Source organism: Asparagus officinalis, chromosome 10 (genome assembly GCF_001876935.1).
Source record: "Asparagus officinalis chromosome 10, Aspof.V1, whole genome shotgun sequence".
NCBI lineage: Eukaryota > Viridiplantae > Streptophyta > Magnoliopsida > Asparagales > Asparagaceae > Asparagus > Asparagus officinalis.
The window spans coordinates 46,801,104-46,812,931 of record NC_033803.1 but is presented as its reverse complement, the minus strand read 5'-3'; the positions used below and the strand labels follow the sequence as shown (position 1 = coordinate 46,812,931).

The window sequence follows — 11,828 nt, the reverse complement described above, 5'->3', positions numbered from 1 at the left end:
GGGTACAAGCATACAAGATTGCAAAGTATATTAGTAATTTCTCAAATATTTATTTGGTTGTATTAATTTATAAATCTTTGATTACCAAATGCATTTTATGCAAGTAAAGTGACAATTATGGTAATATATGAATATATATTTTGGGCAAGAAGTTTAATGAAATATTAGAATATAATATAAAGGAGAAATATTTTCTAAATCCTAGCTCTAATATTGGGCACAGATTGATCAAAAGAAATGACTGTCTTATGGGGGAAAGAAAAGAAGAATAAGAAGAAGAAAGTATACGTTCTTTAAAAGAGACGCAAGTGAACTTCGGAAAGAAAAACAAAAAGAATAGTTTTAGAGGCATTAGATGAATTATTTGGATCAGTGATGCTACATTCAAGGTATAAACCCTATCCTATCTCTAGTTAGACGTATATCTCCATCTCTAGAAATTTTTTTGATGGACTAGGGTATGGATGGCTTTAATGTATTACCCCCAATTTCATGCTAGTTTATTTGGATCTTCATCTAATTGTTGCTCAGGCATGACATCATTTATTAGTCCTTGTTCTCATACATGCTTATGATGAACATTAGGTGCATATGTATGTGTGTGTGATAAAGAAACTTTATGGGATGCACAAAAAGAACTAGTATTAGATTTTGTAGGTTCTAGTGCATCATAGCAAAATTTTGCAATATGGCCTTTACGGCCACAAATAGAGCATTTATAAACTTTGCTATATATGTGTGCATAGTGAGTGAGTGTTTTGGAAGAGTTAGCCCATGACTTTGCACACATGTTCTAGGCATGCATTAATCTTTCATAAGCACAAGCGAGTTTATCTATAGATAATTTATTTTTAGAATCTGTCTCGCATACCTCACTAGGGCTATCACCTAGTACCCGTGTGCATGATGAAGCTCCAATTGCACTTCGAGTGAAATCCACCAAAACACGTTTGATCTCCCCTATGTTACCTTGATGTGCTTCTATAAATTTTCACAATTTATAAGCACCATCAAAAGAAGCAAGCTTGTTAGATATAGATGAACAAAAGTATTAAGTAAAATTTTTAACAAGAGCTTATTCATTGTAAACATTCTTTTATCATTATTACTCCACTTGGATTTCTCCAATGTGGACGCATCATAAGCATAATCAATTATTTCCCATAAATCAAAATGTTTAGATCTAACAAATAGTTTAAATCTAACACACCATTGAGCATTAGGGAAATCATTGAATTTTGGAGTAATATTAATAGCATAACCTAAACTAGGTCCACCGTGCATATCCATGATATAAATATAAGCAAGAATTATTATTAAAACTAGATTAGCAATAAATCAAAGTGAGGATCTTTGGCTCTAGGCGATTAAGCCATAAATCAAAGAGTACCAAGCTCTGATACCATATGAAAGTATCCTAAAGGGGGTGAATAGGGTATTTGCTAATCTAATCAGATTTAGATACCAAATTAAAACTTTATAAATTAATTATCCTAGACAATATGATATGCAAGGATATACAATGACCAATAGGCGCTATAAATAATGAGACAATAAAATAACGCCAAAACAATCACAATCACAATGTTATGTTCATAGAGTTCGATCAACCCTGGACCTATGTCTCCGCTCCTCAACTCGAGGAGATTCTCCACTATGAACACAATAACTACATAATCGGTTTCCAAAGCTCACCGAAAACTTTTATAACTCACACATTGATAATCACACAATACACTTCTCTAAGTATTGGATGACCCGTGTTACCTTCCTCAATTGCTTGGAATTACTTCATCTCCCTAGGCTTTTACAACCAAGCCACTCCTCTTAGAATTGACCTCATTCTTCTTCCAACCACTCTCCTAAGTGTCCTTGTGTATTACAACACGTTCTCAACAATTAAGGCAAATACAAGATTTGTTCTCTAATATGAATGAGAATGAAAATTAAGCTCTCTCAATGAAATATACCCACAACCCAAAATATACGATATGTGATATACTTAAGCTCAAATGGGTGTGTGTGTGTGTAATTAATGAATAATAACAAAAATTAAACTCAATTTAAATCTAGCTTATAGATATGATCATCAAAAATATAAATTAGCTTGAGATAGAGGTCAGAAAACTTCTTCAATAAAAACAAAGACTTGTAGATGATGAATTAAGGTTGAATGCCTCAAAAATGAAATTTTGATTCTCCTCTTTGTAAACTCTTTTTCAAACGAACAAACACTTGATCTCTTTAAAAACGAGTAGCCAAGATGGCTTAAACAAACTGATGAAACACTTAAAAAACTTGGCTAAAAAAATGAGTATTGAGGGGTATTTATAACCTCTCAATAAAAATCTGCCAAAACTAGCCGTTACAGTCAAATTTCACTATCGGTCGACTAATAGGTTGGGGTTAGACGTCTGATAATATGACCGTTGGATGAATCTGGAAAATAATGAACTATCAGTCGACTGATGCATTACATCGGTCGACTGATAACACTGTTCAGTCGACTGATAAAGTTCGGTCAGCTGAGTAGGAACAAAAATCGACAATACAGAGTAGTTTATCGGTTGACTAATATGAACAGTCGGTCGACCAAAAATCGTGTACAGCCCATTAATGAACAGTAAACTTGATTTTTAAAGTGTGTTTAAAAATAGTAAATAAATTACAAAAATTAGAAAATTTGGGGAAATGTTTATTCTGATGAAAACACACATGTTAGAAAAGAAAATTTTCAAATATCATTTTCCGTTTATGAAAACTTATCATTTTACAAAATCTCAAGAATCCAAGTTCGTTTAAACACTTGATTTTGACAAAACGATTTCAAACTAGTTTTGGAATCCTTTTGAATGGACTTAAAAAAGATATGAAATAGTGTCATTTAGTCTATAATCCAAAATGGTAATAAATCAAAATAAACAATAAATCAAAACAAATGTGTATGTATATAAATGTAGTTATTTGTTCAATACTTGAAAACGATAAAACGAAACGTGTATGTGTGTAGTTTGAGCTTTAAAATATAAACACATGAAGTAAAGACTAAACTACAAAACTATATACCCAAGCAAGAGATCTTCAATTTAGCTCATCTTGGTTGCGGATGAAGCAATGATGAATCTTTATTTGAATTACGATGGCTTCATTCTGATTTCTGCCAACCTCCATTAGGATGTCATCGTTAAGTTCAATTCCAGCCAACCTTCGACAGAGAATATTTGTGTAGAATTCCTAACAAGCAAATACAAATACTCAACAAACGATGTTAGAAATTGTTTATTAATCATAAAAACTAGATTAGACAATAGGCTCATAAACATGAGACCTAACATGTCCTACGTCTCTGCTCCTCACCTTGAGGAGAATCTCCACTATCTCTTCACAACTCACTACACAATCAGTTTTCAAAGTTCACCGAAAACTTTTACAACTAAGCAACTCCTCTTGGAATTGACTCCGGTCTCTCACCAACCACTCCTCTAAGTGTCCTTGTGTATTACAATGTTTTTACCGATAAGCTCAAGTAAATAATTTTGTTCTCTAATACAAATGAGAAAGAAAATGAGCTCACTCAATTTTAGCACTCTCGCAACCCAAACTATACAATATGTGAAATACTAAAGCTCAAGTGGTTGTGTGTGAAAGCAATGAGTAAAACACAATCAAAGATAAAGATAAACTCAAATCAATCTAGCATAAATGTGAAAATGAAAATATGAGATTAGCTAGAAGAAATAAGTTTAGAAAAATTCTCCAAAAACAAGAGAGGTAGAGATTTGAGGTTGAAATCCTCAAGAACGATGCTGTAATCCTTCTCTTGTAAAACTCTCTCCACATAAACAAACACACGTATTTTTTCTTAAAAACTCTTTAAAAAAACTTGCAAAACTCTTTTATAAACTTCCTTAGTAGAACAAAAGAATCAAGAGTGCTATTTATAGCCTCTCCAAAGAAAACAAAACAATCAGCCAAAAACTAGCCGTTACTGGCAAAATTACCGTTGATTGGTTGACTGATCTTTTGGGTCGGTCGACTGATAGAATGTAAAAAATAGAATCTCTAAAATCGTACTGGTCGGTTGACTTATGGAAAAAATTAGTCGACTTATACATACTGGTCTGTCGACTTATGGAAAAAATCGGTCGACTTATAACACTATTCATAGAAACCTGAAATTTTGAAAAGCTGATTTTCTAAATTTAATTTAAAATAGTAAAACAACTCCAAAAATAGTAAAATTTGGGACAATATTTATACATATGAAAATAAACATATTAGAGAAGAAATTTCTAAAATAGCACTTCAGATTTGTGAAAACTCACTATTTTGCAAAGCGGTCAAAAATGCGAGTTTGTTAAGTACTTGATTTTGATGAAATTTCTTCAAACAAGTTTTGAGAAACTTTTAAATGGATTAATAGACTTTAGAAAAGATGTAAAATAATATCATTATGTTGATAGTCCAAAAACACAATATATTCTCAAATAGATGTATGATACGATAAATTAATAACGTGTACATGTATGTTTTGAGCTTCAAGTATAAACATATAAAGTATAAATCTAAACTAATATAACCAAGATAAAAATATTCGTTTAGCTTGATCTTGGTAGCGAGGATGAAGCACGATATTGTCTTTGACTTGAAATTTGATGGCTTTATTCCGATTTTCCTTCCAACCTCCAATGGATAATATCGTGTTGGCGCACGTCCAACCAATCTCCAACATAGGATCTTTGTGTAGGATACCTAACAATCAAATTTAAACACTTGACAATTGATATTAGGAATTATTTGTTAATCATCAAGACCAGATTAGACAATAGGCTCATAAACATGAGACCTAACAAGATCTCCTTAAGGTGAGGAGCGGAGACGTAGGTCAAGGGTTGACCGAACTCCATAATCATGTCTTGTGTTTGTGATTGTCTTTGGTGCACTATTTTTTTACATCTTGTGCTTGTTGTTTATATCAGCTATTGCCTCATTGCTTATCCTTACATATCTCTTTGTATATCATATTGCTAGGATATTGATTTATATGTTTTAATTTTGGCATCGTAATCAGATTAGATTAGCTTTACCCTATTCACCCCCTCTAGGGTTCTTTCACCATCGACTTTAAGACCTTGGTACCCTCACAGGATAAAACTAAGATGCACAATGACATGGTCGACTCTAAAGACCTTGGTATCACTTTGAGTAAAACCAAGGCGCTCCATCGACTCTAAGACCTTCCCTCTTGGGATAAACCCAAGACATATTATCAACTCGGTCAGCACTGACTCGAAAGATCTTTATATCACTTGAGTAAAACCAAGACACTACACCGACTAAAAGACCTAGATACCTATTCAGGCTAAAACTAAGGCTTGCTGATAGTGTAGACCATGATGCCATCACAGATAAGTCCACAACATGGGATCGAGTGGTGATACTCACCACACACGCAGTCGAGATGCCCTAAAGAGGTCGAGAAAATCGATGACCCTATATACTACCTATATCATAGAATGTTAGGGCATTAGACTTGAGTAAATTACAGATAAATATAAATATAAACAAAGAAGTACGCTAATCGGGAAGATAAAAACATAATTGTCATTCATATATCAAGATATTTTACATCACTATCTACATTGGCAGTTACATAGGCAAAAAAAGAGAGATACATAATATTCTTAGGGAGCTCGCCTCGAATTTGGAGTAGGACTAGACAGAGGGGCACTCAACTCTGGAGCAGGAGTCAGCTAAGCAGGAATCTGTTGAGCAGGAGTTGGCAGAGTAGGAGTTAGTTGAGCAGGAGCAGAGCCGACTCCTTCATCTTGATTGTCCACTGCGAAGTCTCCTCCCGATTCATCATCTCCTTCATCCCCATCCTCCACATCCAGTACTATTCCCTCTCCCTTCATCTTTATATCTTTCAAAATATCAAGGCAGTTGGCGACACGAGAGGGGTAATAGAGATGGTCTGGAGTGGGTTTGAATTCAAGAGGAATCTGCTCGAGAAGATAATTGAAGCTGGTCTTGCAAGCTAATGACTCTTCCACTTTACTTAGGGGCTAGTGCGATATTTTTCTCCATAATTTCCACTCTATAAGCCTCTAATTCCATTAAAGCAAAGCAAGCGTGTAGGGATTAGATGTTAGCCAGGACATCTTGTGGGACGACTGCTCCTCCTTCAGCTTGATCTTCAAGGACTAGGCAGCCAGGCGATCCGACCAAGCACATTCCTGGACAATGAGACTCTTGCGTTTCTTGGCCTCGACCTCCTTAGTCAAATACCTGATTCGATCATCCCGCTTGAGAATATCATGCTACAAATAGATAACATCGTTCTTGAGCTTAGCAATCATGGCTGATTGCTTGTCGCGATGCGCCTAGTGCCCCTAAATTATTTTCTACCGAGTCTCCAACTCCCGCTGCCATTTGTCATTGCTTCATTTCCATGTTTCTAGATCAAGACCTATGGCCTTGATCTTCTTCTCAGCCTCTTCCTGGCTTGCCCTCTCGGCCTCCAATGCCTCTTGAAGTTTGCTAGGGAAGCTTTGTGCATATTCAAGTCGTGAGAATAGCTTTTGCTCAATCAAGGTTCATTGAAGCAAATAGCCCGAGAGAATGATGAAGACCTACATTGGCATCCCAAGAGGATTTTATCATACTAAGGAAGTGAGAACTGCTCCAAAGTTCAAGCCTGAACCACTTGGGACTACGAAACCGAGCTCCTCTTGTCGAGCTGCTGCTTGGGAGAAAACCTATAATCCATAGACGACTCCCCATCATACCGAGGGCCTTCCCTCAATGTGCCTATCAACATCTCCCTTAGCTCTTCCCATGCATGAGGGTCTATCTCTTTGATATGATGGAGGAAAGGCCACTCGGAGCTGTCCCTAGGGCTAAAGCCGCTTCAGCCATCACCGACTCCTCGGTAGCTGGAAGTTAGGCCGATGCCACCTCAGTAGTGGCTGGCGCCTTAGCTGGCTCCTTTCCAGGCCTAGGGTCAATTCAAGAAGAGGGAGTTAGGTTGTGTCCTCATCCGTCCAAACTTCAGCCTCAATAGGCTCTGTTACATCTTCCTATATAGGCCGAATAGGGGATGACTCTTCGAGAATAACCACCTCTGGTGGTTCGATCAGAGGGAGGACAGAAGCATCTGCCTTTGCTGCTCCCCCATGTCAGCCTGAGCCTATTTGGTGCTCCCTTGGGGACATCGACTGCTCACCTTCAACCACTTCGTCCTCTTCTCTTATTTCTCGGTCTGAGCGGTGGCGCTCTATCTTGCTAACACAGTCGCAAACTCGACAACATTAGCCGCCACCATCTCATTCCTCAACCATTTTTAGGCCTTTTAGTTGAGCTCGGCTTTGTCAAAGCCAAATTTGCTCCTTTTGACACTTTTAATGGAAGAGCCAAGGTTGTCGCTCGGGTGGTATCTGCTTCAACTAGTGAAACTCTAGGTATGCCGACTACTTGAAGGATGGCCAACTCGAAGAGATAGCTGATCTCTCCTGACCCTGCATAAGCCTTAATCTTGTTAAACTTCTGCCTCTCCTTAGCCGAGAGCAGACTTGGCTTCAGCACATCCTTCTTAATCTCAGGCCAAGTCGGACAAGACAATATGGGGTGGGCTCCGAAGACCCATATGAACGTCTCCTTCTTATCTTTGTTCGAGTTAGGAGTGTTTGAGACAAGATTGAAGGCACCCAGATTTTGGAAATAATAATGGCCCTCCTTCTTCTTCGTCTTAACACTATCAAGATGGCCGAGTAGGCACATACTCGGGTCGATGCCGACCTGATAGCAAATAAACACAAATGCCACCAACGTGGCAAAAGAGTTTGGCAAGATCTGAATAGGGGACACCCCTAGAGCCTTAATGGCTTGACGCAGGAAAGCGTGGAGAGGCAGCCAGAGCTCATATTCTAGATGCTTCAGGTAGATCAGAGCTCTATCACCACCGTGATGGTACATGGCCTCGAATCTCTAGCGCTGACAACATGAAAGCCTGAGGAAGATTGAATCGACTGTAATAAGGTTCAAGCTCTATTGTGCAAAACTTTGAGCGAAACAGTCGAAGGAGGTTGATTCGCATCTTGTTGTAGCTAGGGGTAGCAGAAGCCATTGCTTGATCATCGAAAAAGTGATCGGAAATCACCTGATGTAGAGGGTTAGGGCTTTGAAAGTCTATTTAGAAGATTTGTAAAGTGCTCCTTCTCAGAAGTAGGGTACTTATAGGCTCAAATCTAGACACATGTTGAAATCGGAACACCAACTCAGTCACAGATAAATGGCTAAGATCAACATCAAAATTTGAGCAGACCGCACGGGAAACGAGGTTGTATCCTCTATTTCTAGTTTCGCTCAGTCCAAGAATTAAGGTGACAATGGTGCATAATATTTGATGACATCAAAAGGTCACATCAATTATAAAATGTCACCTTCTCCGTAAATGCTCCTTGAAAATCACCTACCAACAACCGCTTCAACATCCACCCCCACTTGGCTAGTTGAATTCAAGGGAAGACGCCCTACGAATAGCCAAGTATTAATCCACCTTTTAGGGTTGACACACGTTCGGCCTTGTGCCTAATTAGATGAACGACTCAAACCGTTGCTTCGATGATCGACCCCATGGACCGACAACTCGCGTAGTCGAAAAAACGTAGTGTTAGTCGACCCTATGTAAGGTCGACTCAAATAGCAACGACACTTACCCATCCTTATACATGGTTGAGCCAAATTGATTTTTAGTTCATCCAGTCTAAAACTTTGGCAATGTCTTTATTGACTAAGGACGGAGCCTAAGATTCTCCCTGTGGTATTCCAACTAAGCCTACTCGTAAGCAAAATATTTCTACACGAACCTATATGTATTCGATCTTCATCGATTTGACAAACTCTAGCACAAAAAATATTCAGTATCATTTTCATCTCCCAAGACATGAAATCGAATCGATTAAACAATCTAAGACTCAAAGTCGAGTCGTTCCTAATCCCTAAAAAGGACTACAATTCAGACTATAGTTCAACACACATAATGTAATATACAAAACTTAGGTTGGCATAATTTTTTTATTATTCATGTCCTTCATATATTTACACTACAAAAAAAGAAACAAAACAAAACAAAAATGAAGATACAAAAGCCATAAGGGGAAAGATTTGGAGACATGTATGGATTAACACCAGGACCAGGAACCAGGAGCGGAGGAGCATTACTAGTGGGTGGCACAAGAGTCGACTGGACTTCAGGTTTGTCACCTTCACCTTTTTTCTCTGGCAAGCTCGCCCAACCGTCTCGAGCTAAACCCTCGCCAGCCTGTTTAGCAGAACCCTCACCTGCCTCCCCAGCCTCCTCGGCAGAGCCCTCCTCAGCCTCACTGTTCAACTCCTCACCCTCGACACCACTTCCGCTACTGAGCTCATGTCTCCATCCCTGCTCCTTTATATCCAATAGTGCCTCCAGGCAGTTGGCAACCCTTGGAGGATAATGGAAATGATCCGAAACACTCCTCATCTCGACCGAAAGCTGCTCCTCGAGATAATTATATCTCGCCTTACAAGCCAACTCCACCTCCACCTTTCTAAAAGCACTATGGCAATAATCCTTAATGATTTAGAATCAATGGGCTTTGGAATCCAGATGAGCAAGGTGATCTTTCAAAGCTTGGATCTCTACGAAGGACAACTCGTGTTGTTACCCAGTCTCCGACACAGACTGAGCACACTCCTCTGAAAACTTCTGGAGGGCCACCCTCTGCTCTTCCAACCCGGCTTTTAGACGTTAGGCACCATGAGGATCCGACTAGCGTAGCTCAATAGCATGATCCCTCTCCCTCTTCCCAAGCATGACCTCCTCAGATATCCTATTATTTTGTTCAAGGAGCTCACACTTGAGCTAGTCAATCTCGACCGACTTCTTGTCATTTGAAGTCTTTAGACCGTCCACCTTTTTTTCTCGTGCCTCTACCTCTTGGTGCCACTTGTCTTCTCTCTACTTCTTGTTGGCTAATTCATCCTCCTTAGTCACTAGTGACAGGAGAGCCCTCTCCAGGTCAGCCTTTTGAACCTCTAATTCCTCTTGAAGCTTGAGATAGGAGGCTAGGACTTGCTCCACTCGGCTGAATAGTTCCTGCTCCACTAGATCCCTAAGAATCAAATAACTCCTTAAGCTCATTGAAGGCCAACATTTGGTATATCTCTAAGAATTTTATCATTGCTAGGGAGATAGAACAGCTCCACCGCTTTCGATTGATTCCAGAACTGACCCCCTCCTATCAAGATAGCACATGGGTTCATGCCTATGATCTGGGGTCGGTTCCTTATCATGTCTGACCCACTTCTCTGGCTCAATCTCATCAATGTGATGAGGATATGGTCATCCAAGTTCCTCAACGGGAGATGCCCCCTCTATGGCCGTCTTCTTCCCCTGGTGTGGGTCGACTCGGTGAGAATTTCTAGGGACCCTTCATCCCTATTTAGGCTTCGATCCCTGCTAAAATGTTGCCTCCCTTTAGGGACTTGGTTTCAGCCTTAGCCACCTGAATGTTGGCCCCTTCTTCTCGTACTGGGGACCTATCGTCAACAAAGACAATTTTGGCTTCTAGGATTAGAATAGCATGTAGCAGTGGCATCCACGTCCTTAGAAAAGGGGTTCTCCACCATTTCAGCCATCTTCTTGGGCCATTGACTGTCCACTTTCCTTAGTCTTTTCTTCTTCTCGGCCTGAATAGTCGAAGGCTTCGGCCCTACCAATCTAGCAGCTATCTCAGCCGCATGAGCACGAACCTCCACCACTTCCTCAATGGCCTAGTTTTATGAAGGTGTTTCGCTAGCCTTGTCAAAGGCCCCTCCTGAGACCCCACTTGATTTTCAGTAGGCCGAGCCATCGATGCCTCGATGGCTTCCCTCGAGCCCAAGGTTAGTTTAGCCGCCCTCACTTCATCCTCAGCAGAAGGAGGCACAGAGGAGATATTGACCACTTGCAAGACTAAAAGTAAATCTTCCATCTTACGAGAACCGGAGTACGCCTTGATCATCTCCTGCGTACATCTCTCGGTACAGGACAATGGCCCTACCTTCAAAGCCTCCCTAGAAATCTCGGGCTAGTTAGAGCTACCTAGGTTGGAGTCATCCCTAGAGACCCATACAAAATTTTCCTTCAAGTCCCTATTCGACTCAGGGGGATCAGTGATTATCTTGTATCCCAGTTTGTGGGAAAATTGAAGAAAAATAAGAATAAAATTCTGTAATTATCTCCCTAACTAACTTAGGAAAAGAACGAGTACAATCTATCTTTACAATCTCTCTCTAACTGATTTAGAAAAAGAAATTACAACTCTTATCTATTGGTATCCCGGTTTACAAAAGAAGAAAAGAATCAACGGAGATCCTTTTCTTTGTTTAAAACTAGGTTATTCTTAGTGTTGATGAGAGATTAAATCTTGTATCCCGTTGATGATACGAATAATTCACCTTATAGAACTTGGTTGATTCCTTTGGATGGGAAGAACTTCCAATGCAAGTTTAAAATTCTCACGAGTTAAGGAACTCTGAACGAGTTTGAGAACTTAGTGAAGAGTTAATTTGAGAAAGGAAATTAATCCTTTTTTATCTAACCGAAATGGTTCACAAGCCAAGGAAAAGCTCCAAGAACGGCTCTTAATGATGCTTCAAACTCTCCAAGATCCAATCCTCCAAAATGATCTCTAAGCCTTAATAATTCCAAGCCAAAATGATGATCTGCCAAAAGATATTTCCGAATATCCAAAAATCCAGATCTACAAAGAAATGTTGCCGATCTCTAGATCCAAAAATGCTCAAAG

The 11,828-nt window shown here is 39.3% G+C and overlaps 1 protein-coding gene across 1 annotated transcript; it reads right to left on the bottom strand.

Annotated features, from left to right (window-relative positions):
- Positions 9,100–11,012, bottom strand: LOC109826701. Its single transcript, XM_020393720.1, has 3 exons — positions 10,792–11,012; positions 9,190–9,587; positions 9,100–9,104 (listed from the first exon to the last, which is right to left on the bottom strand). The coding sequence occupies exons 1-3, from the start codon at positions 11,010–11,012 to the stop codon at positions 9,100–9,102; spliced, it is 624 nt and encodes a 207-aa protein (XP_020249309.1).

Excerpts from the sequence above, each read along its gene's own strand:
- LOC109826701 (XM_020393720.1), bottom strand. The coding sequence starts at position 11,012 with ATGGAAGATTTACTTTTAGTCTTGCAAGTGGTCAATATCTCCTCTGTG. Across the intron at positions 9,588-10,791 it reads CCATTGAGGAAGTGGTGGAG|AAAGGTGGAGGTGGAGTTGG; the intron begins GTTCGTGCTCAT and ends TAGTGCTTTTAG.